Genomic DNA, 19,320 nt, shown 5'->3' on the forward strand with positions numbered 1-19,320 from the left:
ATTTCCCTGATTTCTAATGAAAGGGGGCGTATTTCATATGATTTCTACTGTATGAAATTTAGACCTCAGGTGTTTCTGAGATTCCCTGAGGAATGTTTTCAGTTTCCTGGTTGTCACTCATCAGCTTGTTCTCTGTAGCATTCTAAGTCTTTTCAGTTTTCACAGTTGGCCTTTTGTTAACTGTTTCTCCATGCTGCTTCCACTCTTTCTTTTCTGCTTCTCCCTATATCCTTCACTTTAGCACAATACTCTTCCTTTATATTTCAAAACAGGGTTCACAAAAGGCACCATTGTTACTTAAGAATAATAGAACTACAACACAGAAAAGTTAAAGTAAATCCAAACATCAGAGCTTATGTTCCTTCTGACTATTGGCCATGAGTTTTACAGGGGTTCTTGCACTGATATCTCTCTTTTTAGCTTTTGTCTGACATCTTGTTTATGGGATCTGAGCATCTCCTTTAATAAGATCCCCCGTTGTAATTTGCTGTCTTCACTTTCCTTTTTGCTATCCCCTACCTCTCCTAACCAAAAGAAGAAAAGGAAAGACATCAATATTATACTGTTATTGGGAGGCATCTTACCTTCTGCCAACACAAAAATCAATTTCAGATATATATGTGTTTTTCTATTATTAAGATAATTTATTTTCTCAGTAAAGTCTAATAGTTTTCTTTAGATAGGTCCTGCATATTTATGAAATTAATTTCCAGGCATTTATTTTATTTTCATTACTTGTAAATAAGGTCTTCATTCTAAGTGTGTATTTCTAGTATGTAGGAAAACTTTTAAAAAATCTATATTGATTGCATCCCTAATGGAATATGACTCTAGGTCAAAAATAACTGTTAAAGAAAACCTGTTGTGTGTGTATTGTGGAATGTCAGAAATACATATCAGTTGCATAGTTATCAACATTTTGTATTGTCAGACTTTTAAATTTCTAGATAAATAGATAGACATATAGAAATATAGAGGGATATGTGTGTTGTGTCTATGCCTGTATCTATATTTATCTCTCTCTGTATTCATCTATCAATCTATCTGTATCCTACCTCTGTCCACAGAGATGACCTGGGAGCAGCTCACCCCAATAGTAATGAGAACAATTAGTGCCCAGAAATTGACTGCTGAACACAATTTTTCACTCAAAGTTACCAGGGTTTCTTGAGGAAATGGCTGGGCAGGGGTAGGGTTAATAAAAGTTAAGCATGGAACATCTGTGGTTCCAGAAAGCAAGGAGGTACCCAAAGAATATGGGGACAAGTCAAAAAAACACAAAAGCCAGGTTGGATGGGCTCCCACTGATCAAACAGGGCACAACAATACAATGGTAGTAACAAGTTATAAACCACTGAATAAAATAGGAAAACTTGATTCCATAAGATGTAAATAAATAATGACTAAATTGAGTTTAATTAGCAACAGGATATTGATGTAGTTTCAGAGCACTTTCCCATAAAATACTTAATTACAAAGTAGAGCATAATGGAAAAGGCTGGCAGACACCACCTTCATTTAATGATCCAAGTAACATCATCAGTAATGGGACAAATTGCAATGTACGCCACTGTCTTAGTCTGCTCAGGCTGCCATAAGAAAATACCACAGACTAGGCTACTTAAATAACAGGAACTTATTTTCTCACAGTTCTGAAAATGGAAAGTCCAAGATCAAAGTTCCACCAGGATTCGGTTTCTGGCGAGGGCTCTTTCCTGGCTTGCATGTGGTCTCTTTGTCCACACCTGGCCTTTCTTCTGCGTGTTTGTGGGAGAGAGAAAAATCTCTCTCTTCCTCTTCTTATAAGGTCACCAATCCTATCAGATTAGGGGCCCACCCTTATTATACCACTTCACCCTAATTACCTCCTAAAGGCCCTGCCTCCAAGTACAATCACATTGGGAGTTAGGGCTTCAACATATGAATTTGGTGTTGGGAGACAATTCAGTCCATAGCACCACCCGATAGGATACAATGAGAAGAATGCAACATCACTTCTGTGGGATTCCTGCCAAAGATGCATAACCTGAATCTAATTGTCAGTAAACATGAAACCCAAATTGAGGGATGTTCTACAAAATAACTGGCTAATAATCTTTAAAAGTGTCAGGGTCATGAAAGTCAAGAAAAGAAACCATTTCAGACTGACAGAAACTAGAGACATGACAACGAAATGCAATGTGTGATTCTGAACAGAATCCTTTTGCTGTGAAAGACATTCTTGGGACAAGTGGCAAAAGCTGAACAGGGTCTGAGAATTAGACAATATAATGTATTAATGTTCCTTTACTAATAATGGCTATATTGTGGTCCCATAGGAGAGTGTCCTGGTGTGTTAGAGGTATATCCTAACATATTTGGGGAAGACAGAGTATCAACTTACTCTCAAATGATTCAAGGGGGAAAAATAGTCCTTTCTATTATGCTTCCAACTTTCCTGTAAGTTTGTGGTTATTTCAAAAAAGAAACAAAATTTTTTTTTGCAAAAGCACAAGCTTTGGAGTCAAGAGTACTTGGATTTGATTCCCAGTCTTACCATTGTGTGTTCTTGAGCAAGTTTCCTCTTGTGATCCGATGTCCTCATCTTAAAATGGGACATTTTAAGTATAGGTTGTTGTGAGGATTTAATGAGTTGATTCATGTAAAGAGTTTAGATCCTTATCTAGCACATGGTAAGTACTCAGTAAAGTTGATATAATCAAATAGTCGATGTAGTAAAAACCTTTTCACCAAATCACTAATGGAGCTTCCAAATTAGTCTGTAATTTAGAGCTCATATACTAGAGCATAAACTCACCAAGCCAAAGTCAGTTTTCAATTCCTATTTCTTGCCAGCTCCTTATTCCAACATCTCCTAGCCACAGCCATGGAATTGAGCCTGAAGGCTGTGAAGACAGAAAAAAGATTGACTCCCTTCATTGGCAGGCTCAAAATTTGGTCATTTAATTCAGGTATTCATGCAGGCTTTGCTACCATAAGGGGTATGGATCTAGATACTCTATGAAAGGCTTTAAGAGATGGGATCTTAAAAGCTCGAATGCCATTTTACTAAAAGTTGGTGAACCTTCTGTAAGTCTTGATGTTTGTTTTGTTTTTCATTTTTTGAATTTCTAACTGAGTAAGACACGAAACATACTTTTTCTTCTGGAACCTTAGAAATTGAACTTCAAAGCCCATTTTAATAACAAGGAGCTTGCCTCACACTTAATTGCTTTTTTGCCGTTTTTGACTTTGTTTCATGCACACCATTGAAAATGGAACATGAATATGTGTGCGTTTTGATGATGTCATATGTGATCCCCATGATGCATTAATGTCCCATGCTTTCTCTCCTCCCTCTAATTCTCTGTGTCTTACTACTCCCCTAACTATAAGTTAGATTCAAAATGTCCCGTACTTTCCATTGGTAGACTCTGCAGAACTCCAAAGTGTTTGAAGAATGCCTTGCTGTTTTCTTCCTATTTTCCCACAAGTTATTTTGCAACTTAAATGCAAAATATGACTGTTCAATCTCCTTGGTAGTTACCATTCTCATAAATTAATCAACTGGCATTCTGGTTTATACATCCACTTTAGGAGCATAGTCATTTTTATTCTACCTCCTCAGAATGTCATCTAATCTGAGTGTGCTGATCAATAAAGAATTTGAGCCTGCAAGAGTCTAGACTGATCAATTCACCAAGATAATGCCACTAGTTGGCTAGTCCTTGAGACGTACTTCAGTATTACTGTGTAAGCAACGGAGGAAATAGGTCATGGCTCTGATCTACAACTGGAAAAACAAATTAAGGATGGGACAATTTAACCAGATGTCTTTGAGGGGCATTATGGAAATGTGGAAAGGTGGAAATTTGTCATTGTTTGTTCAGCATTGTCCAAAGGACAGGATAACCCCAAGTGGCAAACAGGAAAATGGTTCATATGACAAATTTAGTTCCTAGCATGAAAAACAGGGACTCATGAGGCTTTTAAATTAATTCAATTCACTAAGCATTTATTGAGCATCTACTTTGTATAAGGCAGGTGTTTGGGTTCTGTGGGGGACACAAAGCTGAAGACTCTTTAGAAACTAGCCCTAAAACCATTTGATTTCCTTTTCTCTGGTAATGTAGTTGCCAAGCAAGTTTCTGACATTAACCTAGCTCTTCTTTTTGGGGAAAGAGTATATGAATTGTGGTGGTAGGTGCAGATTCCTTTGGCAATTCTAGTAATGCACAGAATCACATATTGGCATTTGAATTCCAATACCTGAGTTCCTCAGTGAGTCTTGGTGTGCTGTACTGATTGACGAATTCCAGGAACTTTAGGACTGAAAGACTAGATCTTGAGGCAGAGGACATGCTTTATGGATGGATGTTCTTTCTTGGGCTCTTAAACTTGCTTAAGGAATCTCAGGGCATTCTATAATCCACCGACCATATGAGAATATCCAAATGCTGGTAGCAAATCTGATGGTTGGGAATTTTTTAGGGAGGATGATTTAAATAAAAGTATATCAAGGCAACCTCTTTGGCTAGAATTGAAAGGAAAATGGTCTTAGCTACCTTTTCTTATTAAATATTAGATGAGACAGAAGGGAAAATGAGATGTAGACATACAGGAGAGGGTAAACAAGATGACAGAGGGACATATGGATGGGAAGTATGGGTAGATAGGCTGAAATATCTAGAAGAGACAAAGAGAGATGGACAATGATGATGGATGGATAGGGTACAAAGATGGATTGTTCAGGTTTTTGTTTGGGGTTAATAATACCTGCCTTGATTTTATGTAATTATAGAAACATTATATAAGATACTGCAAGTGGATTTGCTTTCTTTAGAAAAGTACAGAGTTCTCTAGAAATACAATAATAAATAAAGATGTAATATTTGTTACATATATAATAAATACACATAAATAAAATGTGGACAACAGAGATAGTGAGCAAGGCCTGTACTAAGTTAACAACCTCTGAGCTGTTGATGACACATCTGCCCTGTTATCTGTAGTCCACAGTAGGATTTTTGGTAAATAAGTGTGGAACATGAGAAATAACACTAACTATGTCCCAACAGCTTAGGGTTATCAGAAACATGTCTAGTTTGTACCAGGGTTAGTACTCCTCATGTTCACCTAGCCAGAGAGAGAGAATGAGAAAAAGTGTGTAGAGATGAAGAGGCTATAAATGATGGAGTTTTTTCCTCCTCTCAGCAGACTTCTCTTCCCCAGCAGCCTCCTCAGCGCCCCCTTCACCTCCTTGTTCCTCAGAGTGTAGATGAGAGGGTTCACCATAGGTGTGACCACAGAGTAGAAGAGGGAAATGAACTTGCCCTGGTCCTGGCTGCTGGTCTTAGCTGGAAGCAGATACCCATAGATAGCTGAGCCATAGAAGAAGAGCACCACCATGAGATGAGAGAGACATGTGTTAAATGCCTTTCTCCGCCCCTCGACTGAGCGGATCTTCAGCACTGCCTGAGCTATGTAGCAGTAGGAGATCAGGATGATGCTGAGTGCGACAGCAGTGAAGAAGGTGCAGACACCATTGAGCACAGCCTCATTGAGACTCGTGTCTCCACAAGCCAGTTTGATCATGGCGGGCACCTCACACAGGAAGTTGTCCACCCTCCGGTGCCCACACAACGGGAGTTGCAGAGTGAATGTTGACTGGATCACAGAGTTTCCCAAGCCACCCAACCAGGCAATGGCAGCCAGCAGCCAGCAGAGCCAAGGGTTCATGAAGGTGGTGTAGTGCAGGGGCCGGCAAATTGCCACATAGCGGTCAAACGCCATCACTACCAGCAGGATGCACTCAGTAGCCCCTAGCCAGAGGAAAACATAGAGCTGGATTACACAGCCACCATAGCTGATGGTCTTGTCTGGTCCCCATAAGTTGATCAGCATTTGAGGGACTGAGCTAGTAGTAAAAGTAAGGTCCAGGGAGGAGAGGTTGCTGAGGAAGAAGTACATGGGTGTGTGGAGCCGGGCATCCAGGCAGGAAAGCAGGATGATGGTTGAGTTCCCAAATAGGGTCAGCAAGTAAGAGAAGAGAATGACTATGAAAAAGATAATCTCTAGTTGTGGATGGTCAGATATGCCCAACAGAATGAAGCCCTCCAAGGAGCTGTCATTGGTTCCTTCCATCTCTGATTGCCTTTAGTCACTTGAGGAATCTGCCCAGGGAAAAACACTGGGAAAAAAGCCAGTGAAGAAGAAGCTATTCATAAAGTTGATCTGCATAAAGGAGGGTCTTCTGGGCTTCATATTTAAGTACCAATTTAATTTTCATAATTGCAAACTTTCATTGCAATCCCCAACCACTGTCAGTCCCACAGTGACTGGAAACTTTATTCCATCCGAATTTCAAGCATGAGCTGTCACAAAAATGAAGGAAGAGCCTTATGAAGAACAAAAAGATTAGGGCTCTTCAGTTCAGCATGGCATTTACAATAGGGTAAAGGAAGTTGACCATTAGAATAAAGTCTGGAAATTGTCAAAATACAAATTTCCCCAGCCAAGGTTTTAATATGCTCAAGGAAAGGGGAAGAAGAACCATTGTATTTGGAAAAGCTTCCCAGAAGTTTCTGATAAATTTCCTCCCCTCTCTTCGATATCCCTCACCTCCCAGGCAAAAGCTCCTGATCTAGAAAGATAAAGTTTGAAGGAGAACATGAATCTATTACATCATGAAAAGAATGGAAAGAGTTAATATAGACTTATTCACCAAATACAGAAGATGTGAATATGTGAGTTAAGAGGAGGTAAATGTAGAATAAACAAAAACTCACATAAGCCCAAGTAAGTTTACGTGGAATAGGCTAAAGATATAAACACAGTTTATCCAAAAATGGGTTAAATCAGTTAATGGGTACCCATAATTAGCAAAGGAAACTAGAAGATTTCAGAAGAGATCCCTGATCTTTTGAGGTATATGACCACTATGCCCACCTCTAAACCATTGAGTAATTCTTAACATCTCACAAACAAAAATTAGCTCTTGTTAATAATGGGCCAATTATCATCTCCTTTCATGGGGAAAGACCTAGGCTTTTCTGAAGATCATAAACCAAAGCCTTTCCATCTTATTTGACTGACAAATAAAATGATCTGAGAAGAAAACAGAAATAGTCCTTGGGTCAGCTGTCCTCATCTGGACACTGAAGACTGGGAGTGAATGTTCTGCCTCTTCCTCTGGACCATGACATGTCCCACAGGAACCTCGGCTGCCACACTCAAAGAGTAGGCTTGATGGGAAGTGAGCAGGTGTGCTTAACTGGTTCTGGTGTACCAGGCAAGGAACTTGGCTACACCTCTTGGCTAAAGACCCCAAGAACTGTCCTTTTCATCAATAAATAACAAATACTGGAGATCCTGATGCTAGATTCCACCCAGAAGTCAGGAGGGAAATCTCTTCTAATTGCCTATTTCTTTAGGTCAGCAACGGAGTCCTTCTATTGAGTCAAGGATGATAAGGATTTCAGAGCACTTTTTGACCCTCTTTCATACCTCTACCTAATACCTTAAGAAGAGGTGTCTACTTACTCTCTTCATTAAAGACTTAAGAAAGCTGAGGAACTGAGTTAGCAAACTGATAGCTCATCTTTCTGTTCAAAAGTTCTTCCTGACATCCATCTCACTACCTCCTGTCAGTAGAGGTGCTTGTCCTCTTATATCCCTCTAGGGGAAAGAAACAGACAGACACTTCCCATCTTCTCCCATGAGTTGTTTTGTCTCTGGGCAACTGGTGCTTTGTGGACACTCAGTGATGTCAGAATTTCTTTCAGTTCCCCCTCTTCTTACTGAACAGTTTTTTCAGCTCAGTAATAAACCAGCCAGCATGGAAAAGGAAAGTCTATAACTAGAGCAGGAAGCTGTTGACCCCAGGTGCTCAGAAAGTTCAGGAGAAAATGCCATACCAGCTAGATTCTAGGCCTGAGCTTGACAAACTCCCCCAACCAACATGACTGTAACTTCGAGTCTGAATTCAGCAATTCACCTGCTTTTCAGGGTGTTTTCCTCCCTTAAAGGGTCTCTCCCCTTGGTTCCTAGTTCTCTCATAATCTGGGAATGTTAAATTCATCCAGCAGTATTTGCATTTTAAAAGGAGCATAGAGAGGAAAACATTGAACTCAGAGGATGCGCCATTTATGGTGTGGTTTAGGCAAGGGAGCACCCAGATGGAGGTTGTTTGGGTACAGAAAGATTTTTAGCAATCACTCACATGATGCATAGATGGATTCCATCTCAGCCTACCTGCAAATTTGGTTTGAACATTCAAGATCTTGAGAAAAACAGCCAAGACTTGCTTCTTAAAGAGAATCCTGGGTGTTGTGATTGCCCACTTTCACCCAGTTTTCTGCCCATTCCTCCCCTAAATTTCACCACAATTCTCAATTGGCCACTTGTGGATTAGCCACAGCAAATCTGGAATTTAGAGTTGGCTTCCTCCTATCATGGAAATTGCTCCTGAGCTGTCGGCACTCCTCATATGTGGGGGCACATCCTCGGAATTCAAGCCTTGCTTTAATATTAGCCTGAGCAATAAAGGGAAAGGGAATCATAAAAAATGAAAACCTAATCTTGAATTCCTGATCCTGGTAGAGAAGTTTTTATATATGTTTTGTTTACAAATATTTCATTTATTTGGGAGATGGCTGACAGATATTCCTGAGAGCTAAGTTTGTGCCTGAAAAGCTTGCATGTAAGTTCTAAGTTAATCTTTTCTTGATGATCTGGTCAGAACCGGAGCTAGGGTTTTCAATATAGGATAACATTGTGGCAGTATGGCGGGCAAGAACCACACAACAGAACAAACTTTGTTTAGATGGATGAAGTCTGAGATGGAACACAATCAAAACCTCTCCAATCAGAAAAATTTAAGGTATCGGCGCCGGCAAGGTGGTGTAGTGGTTAAGTTTGTGCACTCAGCTTGGGTGGCCCAGGGTTCACCGGTTTGGTGGATTCTGCTGGGTGTGGACCTACGCACTGCTTATCAAGCCATGCTGTGGTAGGCGTCCCACATATAAAATAGAGGAAGACAGGCACGGATGTTAGCTCAGAGCCAGTCTTCCTCAGCAAAAAGAGGGGGACTGGCAGCGGTTGTTAGTTCAGGGCTAATCTTCCTTAAAAAAAAGAAAAGAAAAATTTAAGGTATTTTATCAAGTGAACAGGAATTTACCTCCATATCTTAGAAGTCAAGAATTTGAAATGGAGGAGTTTCAATCTTAAAGGAGGTAAATATAGGACCAATAAGAGAAAAAATGACGTAGTTCATAGTAAACTTACGGAAATTATTACTCCTAAGAGGCATCACAGGTTAAAAATATTGAAATTTAAGAAACATAGTTGTAAAGGGAAATTAAGGGAATCTATGCTGTCTGGAGGGGACTGTGATGTTTGCTGTTTGCATCAGGGAAGACAGCCAAGCTCCCTTAAAATTGCTTTCTGATACAACTGTTGGAAAAAGAATCCTGGCTGCATTCTTGACAATGAGCCTGGTTCAGGGGGCAGTTCTAATGAGCATAGGATCTTATAAAATAGAAAAAGGGCTAAGTGGGAGGACATCAAATACATATAAAAATTCAACACCACAGGGCTGGGCCCCATGACTGAGTGGTTAAGTTCGTGCACTCCACTTTGGCGGCCCAGGGTTTCACTGGTTTGGATCCTGGCCACGGACATGGCACCACTCATCAGGCCATGCTGAGGCAGCATCCCACTTGCCACAACTAGAAGGACCCACAGCTAAAAATATATATATATACAACTATGTATCGGGGGCTTTGGGGAGAAAAAGGAAAAAATAAAATCTTTATAAAAAAAAATTCAACACCACAAACTCAGAATGGAAAGGCAGGATAAGCATGGGCATTCTAGGAATAGCTCTCCAGGTTACATCTGTCTGCAAGCTGAAGGCAGTTTGCAGTGGGTGTCTCCAAAGGACAAAGTGGACAGATGCATGTTCAACGTGAGAGTCAGGAGGTAAGCTTTCTGCCCTGTACTGCCAAGGCCATTCCTTATTGGAGAGTCTTAACTGATTTGCCTGGCATTTTAAAAAGGACATGGAGTGTGTGCAGATTTTTAGAGAAAAGGGAGCAAGGAAAAAAATAGGTCCTCTGGAGAATGACCAAGACATTAGCTTGTTTAGGAAGTAGTTAAAGGGAGATTTCTTTTTTCTTCCTTCATGTCTTCACTAGCATGATAGTATTTTAAAGATGTGTGCTTGCAGATCACATGCTCTCCTTATCTATGAAAAGCAAAAATAGGCTTAAACTGAGAGCAAGAGAAATTGTGATTGACATTTTGAGATTTTGGCATGATGAAATATTGTAAACTCTAGGCAAGAGAAAAAGAAGATGTGCTTAGAAATTTGCCTGCCCAGGGCACTAGGCTATACCTGGGTCTTCGATGACTCCTTTCTGCTGGAGGATTCTGTTCCTAGGACACAGTTTGGTGCACAAAGAGGTTTTTTTGGTCAGGTTATGAATTTTTCAGGTTGTCTCCTGGACCATTCTGGAGGTGACTTTTGTTAAAGAGTTCTTAGTTTGTAGTTTTAAAACTCCTCTTTGCAGTTTAAGTATTTTTCCTCCCCAAGGAAGAGCTAAGAAGACATCTCTTAGCTGATGGGCTCAGGGATCTAACACCATGTCATCTCTAACCTTTCTCCTGCAGGAAGAATCTAAAATCAGCACCTTTAAAAGGCTATTTCACACTCTTCCTTTTCTCTCTCTTTTCCATGTAACTGCTCCTCCCTTTTCCCAGCTTTTTCCTCTCTTTGCCTCTCTTTCCTATACCCTGGATTCTCCATTAATAAAAGTCTGTGGATTGTTTATGGAAATATACCTTTGGCTTCAGCATTCCGCCTGAATCCATCACACTGCCACTGGTTTCTGGTGGATCAAGTAGGAGAGCAAGTGTGGAATTAGGAAGGAGGCTGTGCTGTGTGGCTGCTCCCCTGCTGACGAGCTGGCAGCACAGGCTTTTAACCTTGGGCTGGCCCAAGCACTCAGAGGAGCGCTGGATCTGCCGCCTGGAAGCCTGGCTCACTCTGGTTCATTCTGCAGAGCCCAAAGGGGCATCTCTGTCCCCCACAGCCAATTAGCACAAACCACTGGCATGGCCAGAACACAGGAAAAAGGTTGTCCCTGGAGAACTGACTCAGTCTTTCACCTGAACTCCCTCCCCAATACAGATTGCTAATTGAAATAGTAATAAGAATAACTGCATTTCTTAAATAATTACTAATTATATAATTTTATCCTTTTCAAGGTGCTTTCATATGATCGAACTTAGTTCTTAAAATGCTTTCTATGGCAGATGGAGTAGGTAGTTTTATCCCTACTTGGTAGATGAGTAAACTGAGCAAAAAGGGATTATATGACTTGCTTAGTGTTAAACAGTGGTGATTCCAGCGTTTGTTTCCTCACTAGGCATAAACAGCCCATTTTGGGGCCGGCCCCTTGGCCAAGTGGTTAAGTTTGTGCACTCTGTTTCAGTGGCCCAGGGTCTCGCTGGTTTGGATCCTGGTCATGGACATGGCACCGCTCATCAAGCCATGCTGAGGCGGCATCCCACATAGCACAGCCACAGGGACATACAACCAGAATATACAACTTTGTACTGGGGTGCTTTGGGGAATAGAAGAAGAAGCAGGAAAAAAAAAAAAAAGATTGGCAACAGATGTTAGCTCAGGTGCCAATCTTTAAAAAAAAAAAAAGCCATTCTGTGCAGAGGAAGTTAGTATTTTTGACTAATCATCTGGGAGATGTTGTCTTTGAGTGTTTTTGGCAGGGAAGGGGGAGAAGGGAATTCCCACTATCTCTGGCCCTAACATAAAACATGAATAAGGGACATGAACCTTAGACACTCACACCACACTGTGTGAAGAGGAATCACTTACAAATGATACTAAATAAAGACATAAAAGGCGACTGGCAACCTGATTAGGTCATTAGATGTCATGGAAGATAAATTACCCCCAAAACTGCTGACTTAGAAACCACGTCATTGAAGGAATGGTCACTGAGAGTGGACAGTGTGCCAGGTGCTGGTGGAGTACAGGGGTGAGCAAGATGGGCCTGGACCAGTGGGGCTCCCTGCCCCGTGGGTCTGTCTCCAGCAAGTCTTCCAAAATTATAAGCACTGCTTGCTGGCATGTGCTGTGTGCCAGACGCTGTCCTCAGTAGTTTACATTATCATGACGACCACACCAGGCAGATACTACTTCTGTTTTACAAGAGAGAAACTAAGGCTCAGAGGTATTAGATAACTTGTCCGAGGCAAATAACTAGTAAATGGCAGAGTTACTTAAACTAGGTCTATTTGACTACAAAATCCACACTTATATCATATACAATGATGAACTCCAGAAGGATTAAAAACTTAAATGTGAAAGATAAAACTACCTGAAGAAAATGAAATGGTATATATTTGTATATTAGGGATTGGGAAGAACTTCTTAAAACCTTAAAAGCACAAGTCAACTTTAAGGTATAAATTGTATTCATTGGATTATATCAACATTGTTAATATAGCAATACTTCCCAAAATGATCTACAGATTCAGTGCAATCCCTATCAAAATTCCAATGGGCTTTTTTTTGCAGAAATGGAAAAGCCAATCTTCAAATTCAAATGAGATTGCAAGGGACCCTAATTAGCCAAAACAGCCTTGAAAAAGAACAAAATTGGAAGATTCACACTTCCCAATTTCAAAACATACTACAAATTTATAGTAACCAAAATGATGTGGTATTGACATAAGAACAGACATATAGACCACTAGAATAGAAGTGATACTCCAGAAATAAACCCATACTTCTATGGCCAACTGATTTTTTTTTTTGGGGGGGTGAGGAAGATTTGCCCTGAGTAAATCTGTTGCCAATCTTCCTCTTTTTTTTCCCCCCAAAGCCCCAGTACATAGTTGTATATCCCAGTTGTAGGTCATTCTAGTTCCTCCATGTGGGATGCCACCACAGCATGGCTTGATGAGTGGTGTACAGATCTGTGCCCAGGATCCAAACTGGTGAACCCATGGCTGCGAATGCAGAGCACACGAACCCACACTCGGACATGGGGCCAGCCCCTCCAAGTGATTTTCAATGAGGGTTACAAGACCATTCAATGAGGGAAAGAACAGTCTCTTTAACAAATGCTGCTGGGATAATTGGAAGTTACATGCAAAAGAATCAAGTTGGACCCCTACCTCACACCATACACAAAATAATGAAAATGGATCCATGACCTAAATATGAGATAAAATATAAAACTTTTAGAAGAAAATATATGGGTAAATATTCATGACCTTGGATTTGGCAACAAATTTTTAGGCATGACATCAAAAGCAAAAGCAACAAAAGAAAAAATAGATAAACTGGACTTCATCAAAATTTAAAAATTTTGTGTATCAAAGGACATCATCAAGAAAGTGAAAAACAAACATACAGAAGGGGAAAAAATACTTGCAAATTATATATGGGATAAGGGTTTAATATCCAGCATATATAAAGAACTCCTACAACTCCAAAACCAAAAGACAAGCAACCCGATTTTAAAATGGCCAAAGGAGTTGAATAGACATTTCTCCAAAGAAGAGAAATAGCCAAGAAGCACATGAAAAAGTGCTCAACATCCTTAGTCATTGTAGAAACACAAATCAAAACCACATTAGAATACCACTTCACACTCATTTTGATGGCTATAATAACAATACAAAATAGGAAAATAGCAAGTGTTGGAGAGGATATAGAGAAATTGGAACCTCTGTACATGGCTGGTGGGAACATAAAACAGCTCAGTCACTAGAGAAAAGTTTGAATGCTCCTCAAAAATTAGACACAGAATTACCATATGACCCTGCAGTTCCCCTCCTAGGTATACACTCAAAAGAAGAAAACAGGTACTCAAACAAATACGTGTACATGCATGTTTATAGTAGCATTATTCACAATAGCCAAAAAGTAGAAACATCTCAAATGTCCATCAAAAGATGAATGGATAAACAAATTGTGGTATATCAATAATATGGAATATTATTCAGCCAAAAAAGGAATAAAGTGCTGATACATGCTACAACGTGGATGAACCTCAAAAACATTATGCTAAGTAAAAAAAAAGCCAGGCCCAAAAGGTCACATATTGTATGTTTCCTTTTATATTAAGTATTCAGAATAGATAAATCCATAGGGGAAAAAAGCAGGTTTGTGGTTTCCAGGGATTGTGGGGAGAAGGGAATGAGGAGTAACTGCCTAATGGATATGGGGTTTTCTTTAGGGGTGATGAAAATATTTGGAACTAGATAGAGGTGGTGGTTGCACAATTTTGAATGTGCTAAATGTCACTCAGTTGATCACTTTTAAATGGTTTTGTTTTATGGGAACATCTTTTCGTTAAATTTGCCTATAAAAATAAATTTGCCATATTTATATGGGTCTATTCCTGGACTCATTATTCTATTCCATTGATTTATGTGTCTATTCCTTTATCAATACCACACTGTTTTGATTACTGTAGCTTTCGAGAAAGTCTTATAATCAAGTCATGCAATTCCTTCAAATTTTTTTCTTATTTTTCAAAACTGTTTAGGCTATTTTAGTTCCTTTACCTTTTCACCTTGCATGAAATCTATCGATCAATATGGGGAGAACTGACATCTTTACTATGTTGAGTCTAATTTATGAACATGGTATGTCTTTACATTTATTTAGGGCCTCTTTTACTTATTTCACCAGAGGTTTTCCATTCTCAGCACACATATCCTGTACATGTTTTGTTAGATTTATACCTAAATATTTCATTTTTTGGAGCTACTGTAAATGATATTGTTTCCAGTGTATAGAAATAGAATTTATATTGTTTATTGACCTTGTACCCTGTGATCTTACTAAATTTATTTATTCTAGAAATTCTTGTAGGGTCTTAGGATTTTCTACATTGACAATTATGACATCTGTGAATACAGATAATTTTGTTTTTTCCTTTCCAATCAGATGTTGTGTATTTCTTTTTCTTGCATTATTGCACTGGCTAAGACTTCCAGTACAATGCTGAATAGGAATAGTAGGAGTGGGTATTCCTGCCTTGGTTCCTGATCTCAGAGGGAAAGCATTCAATCTTTGACAGTTAAGTATGATATTAGGGGCCGGCCCCATGGCATAGTGGTTAAGTTTGGCATGCTCCACTTCAGCGGCTGAGATTTCACAGGTTAGGATCCTGGGCACAGACCTACACCACTTGTCAGCCATGCTGTGGCAGTGAACCACATATAAAGTGGAGGAAGATTGGTACAGATGTTAGCTTAGGACTAATCTTCCTCAAGCAAAAAAGAGGAAGATTGGCAACACATGTTAGCTCAGGGCTAATCTTCCTCAGTGGAAAAAATTAAAAAGTATGATATTATCTACATATTTTTAAAATAGATGCTCTTTTACAGATTGAAGAAGTTCTATTCTATTCCTAGCTTGCTGAGAGTTTTTTTTTTTTTTCTGAGGAAGGTTAGCCCTGAGCTAACATCTGTTGCCAATCTTCCTCTTTTTTTTGCTTGAGGAAGGTTAGCCCTGAGTAACATCTGTGCCAATCTTCCTCCACTTTATATGTGGGTCGCTGTCAGACCATGGCTGACTAGTGGTGTAGATCTGTGCCTGGGACCTGAACCCACGAACACAGGCCCCTGAAGTGGAGTGTGCCGAGCTTAACCACCACACCATGGAGCCAGCCCCTGCTGAGAGTTTTTATCATAAAAACTGTTGTATTTTTGTCTCCATCTTCACTACACTCTCACTCCTAGGTTTCCAGTTGTGTTGAGATCAAGGGATATCAGAGAAAATAAACTGTAAACTCACAATCAATTCAGTGGTACTTGGAATTCTGGTGTTCTTCTCCAAATCACCTGCTGCTATTAACTCCTTGAAGTTCTCAAGTAGCTATTCCTTGCAATCTATCCAGGTTTTATAGTTGTTTTCTATGGAAGAGAAAAGGTGAAGCATGCTCACTCCATCTTACCCAGAACTAGAACCCCAATACTAATAGTTTTGCTTCTGCCTTTCTAATCTTTATACATTTTATTTCTTTTCCTATATTACTGGTTCTCCCCTCTAATACCTAATTCCTGTATCCACAGAAGTTTTCCTAAAGTAGTTTCTTTCTTTTCAAAGCATTTATTTAATCTTTATTTTTTCTTGTCCACACTCTTCTTCTCTATCCCTCCTGCTACTATTAGTTACCTGGAAGCCCACTTGTCACCCTCTGCCTTAATCCCTTCTTAGTCAATTTTAAAATTAAGATAGAGGTCACATATCACAAAATTCACCATTTAAAAGTATATAACTCAGTGGTTTTATTAGTAAATTCACAATTCATCACCACTATTTAAGTCCAGAACATTTTCATTACCCCTAAAAAAGAAACCCTGTTCCCCTTAATCGTCACCCTCCATCCCCCTACAGCTCCCAGTCCCTGGAAACCACTAATCTACTTTCTGTCTCTATGGATTTGCATATTCTGGATATTTCATTCAATATGTGACCTTTTGTGTCTGACTCCTTTCACTTAGCATGTTTTCAAAGTTTATCTATGTTGTAGTATACATCAGAACTTAATTTCTTTTTATTGCTACATAATATTCCACTGTATGGTTATACTACATTTTATTTATCCATCCATAAGTTGATGGGCATTTAAATTGTTTCTAGTTTGGGGCTATTGTGAATAATGTTGTTATATACATTCATATACAAGTTTTTGTGTGGACAGAAGTTTTCATTTCTCTTGGGTATATACTTAGGAGTGGAATTCCTGGGTCAAACAGTAATTCTATGTTTAACCTTTTGAAGGACCACCAAAGTGTTTTCTCCAGTGATTAACCATTTTACATTCCCACCAGCAGTGTTTGAGGGTTCCAATGTCTCCACATCCTTGATAACACTTGTTATTATCTGTCTTTTTGATTATAGCCATGCTAGTAGATATATAAGTGGTATCTCATTGTGGTTTTGATTTGCATTTCTCTGATGGCTAATGATATTGAGTGCCTTTTCATGTGCTAATTAGCCATTCGTATATCTTATTTTGAGAAATGTCTATTCAGAGACTTTACCCTTTTAAAAATTTGGTTGCCTTTCTATTACTGCATTTCTTTCATATAGTGTTAAATAATGTTGGTTGAGATGAAGTTTCTGATCATTTTGAGGTGAATGGTTGTGAAAACTTGGGATGGGGGGGGAATCCTCTTGGCAAGTAGAATATAATTTCTTATATACTACAGTACCTATAATTTTCTTAGGAGTTTGTTTTGTGTTTCAATGTCTTATTGAGAATGTATCTAGATTTCTTGTCTCTGACTTTAGTGCTCTAATCATGTCCATATCTATAATATCAAAAAAAATAGGGGGCCGGCCCCCTGACACAGTGGTTAAGTTCACACGTTCCACTTTGGTGGCCTGGGGTTCACTAGTTCAGATCCTGGGTGAGGACCTACACACCCCTCATCAAGCCGTGCTGTGGCAGGCATCCCACATATAAAGTAGAGGAAGATGGGCACGAATGTTCACTCAGGGCCAGTCTTCCTCAGCAAAAAGAGGAAGATTGGCAGCAGATGTTAGCTCAGGGCTAATCTTCCTCAAAAAAAAATTTTTTTTTAAATATTGGAGATGCTCTCCAATTGTGAATGCTAAAGTCCACTCAAAAAAGTAGAGAGCTGAAGCCAATTCAATCACATCTATTTTTTTTCAATTAATATTAAGGTTATGTAAGATAGTAGAAGTGTGTTTTTCCTATTCTGTTTTCGGGGAGCTGGAGTTGGACCTGAAGATAAGGCAGAGTGGGAAACTGACCATGGAAAGCCAATCAGCCAACCAAATGAAAACGATACAGATATACAAATTGTTTATTTAAGCAATGTAAAGAAACCTAGAAAATGCCCCCTTTATCCCAAATCCAGCAATCCTTAGCAGCAAAAAAACAAAACTAAAAATGTTTGTAAACATAAAATCCCAGCACCTAAAACAATGCCTGGCATGTAGAAAGTGCTCATTAAATATCTGCCCAATGTTGAATGAATGAATGAACATTCACAGTGCATATCTTTCCAAAAGTTTTAGGGAGCAAACATCCTCAGGCAGAGATAAGGACAGAACCAGTTTTTGGCAGCAGATTAATAAAAGTGTCGATTTGGGAATTGCAGGTGATAAACAGTAGCTCATGGCAGCAGGAATATTGGTTGTAAATAACACTTCATTGGTTTAGAAGGCTTTTGTAAATGATAAAGTGTGGCAAGTATTAACTGGCCATAAAAGGATCTTTCAAAGCAGTCTGTACCACACTTCTTGACTATTAGGACACTGGGTGTTGAAACTACTTTAGAATAACTCCAGAAAGAGGATCAAGGGAAGGAATGGACACCAACCAAGGAAAAGAGAGAAAATTCCTCATTAAGAGGAAGAATAAGGAAGTATGATGGAGGAGAAAATAGAAATAAGAATATTAAATTTCCAGGTCATTTTTCATCTTACCAGTTACCAAAATGTGATGGTCAAATGCTAATTAAAAAGAAGTCTGATCAAGCAGGAATGCTTAGAGGGAGGTGAATTATAATGAATTTTGAATGTTTTAGTATTCATTTATGCATTATTTCAAGAAAAAAATTTTAAGGCAATGCAAGTAGGTAAATGAGGGTACTTTGAACTCCTGAGGAAATGCCCTATATATGTTGGAGGGCAATTATTATTATTATTTTGTTCTTCATTGGCTTCCAGGAAACCAACCATGAACTGTTGCCACTGAACTCTTAATGAGTGAATCACCCTGGGGCTCATTAAAAGTGTGGCAGTTGATCATGTAGTTTCAACTTATCAATAAATTGCTCTGGTGATCATTATACACATCTAGTATCCCTTCTGGACTGCCCTCATTTGGACTGCCTGTTGTTCTCATAAATGAATACTCCAGGGAGGAAGCCAAGGGAGTCCCCTTACAAGGCCATCTTGAGCAGTTGTTGGTCAAGTTCTGGTTGCCCTCTGAAGGAAAGGCAGCTCTCATGTTCTCAATTAAGCTTCTCTCTTGTGGGAGAGAGGGCCTCTGCTGAGTGGGAATTCTTTCTCAAAGATGGTTTAGGGCAGAGATTGTTAAGAATTCTCTCTTACAAACTGAAATATTTGTGGGTGAAATGTTATAATGTCTGAAATTTGCTTTAAAACATTCCAAAATAAACAACCCTCTCAAAACAAACAAAATAAAAACAAAAAACTGGAGACGATAAATGGAACAAGATTGGCAAAATGTTGATAATTGTTGAAGCCTACACAGGGGTTCATCATATTATTCTCTCTTTTATGTATATTTGATA

The 19,320-nt window shown here is 39.2% G+C and overlaps 2 protein-coding genes across 20 annotated transcripts in view; both read right to left on the reverse strand.

Moving 5' to 3' along the window:
- The window catches only part of ZNF75A (zinc finger protein 75A), a 98,211-nt gene that overhangs the window by 50,876 nt on the left and 28,015 nt on the right, over positions 1 to 19,320 (reverse strand). For 6 of the 19 annotated variants that reach the window (XR_011524556.1, XR_011524553.1, XR_011524560.1 and 3 more), the window contains 2 exons: positions 15,821 to 15,939; positions 620 to 2,885 (listed from right to left, as the gene is read on the reverse strand). The exons of 6 other annotated variants lie outside the window; for them this stretch is intronic. The gene's annotated coding sequence lies outside the window, so the exon portion shown is untranslated. Of the gene's footprint in view, positions 1 to 619; positions 2,886 to 15,820; positions 15,940 to 19,320 lie in introns of those variants that run through there. 7 more of the 19 variants (XR_011524554.1, XR_011524563.1, XR_011524566.1 and 4 more) reach the window with 3 other exon arrangements.
- Positions 3,967 to 9,797, reverse strand: OR2C1 (olfactory receptor family 2 subfamily C member 1). The gene has a single exon (XM_008508949.2). The coding sequence runs from the start codon at positions 6,121 to 6,123 to the stop codon at positions 5,116 to 5,118; it is 1,008 nt and encodes a 335-aa protein (XP_008507171.1). The 5' UTR covers positions 6,124 to 9,797; the 3' UTR covers positions 3,967 to 5,115.

The sequence above is a fragment of the Equus przewalskii genome, chromosome 12 (genome assembly GCF_037783145.1).
Source record: "Equus przewalskii isolate Varuska chromosome 12, EquPr2, whole genome shotgun sequence".
In the NCBI taxonomy this organism is placed as follows: Eukaryota; Metazoa; Chordata; class Mammalia; order Perissodactyla; family Equidae; genus Equus; species Equus przewalskii.

What these genes read in the sequence shown, in the direction of transcription:
- OR2C1 (XM_008508949.2), bottom strand. Translation starts at nt 6,123, where the DNA reads ATGGAAGGAACCAATGACAGCTCCTTGGAGGGCTTCATTCTGTTGGGC.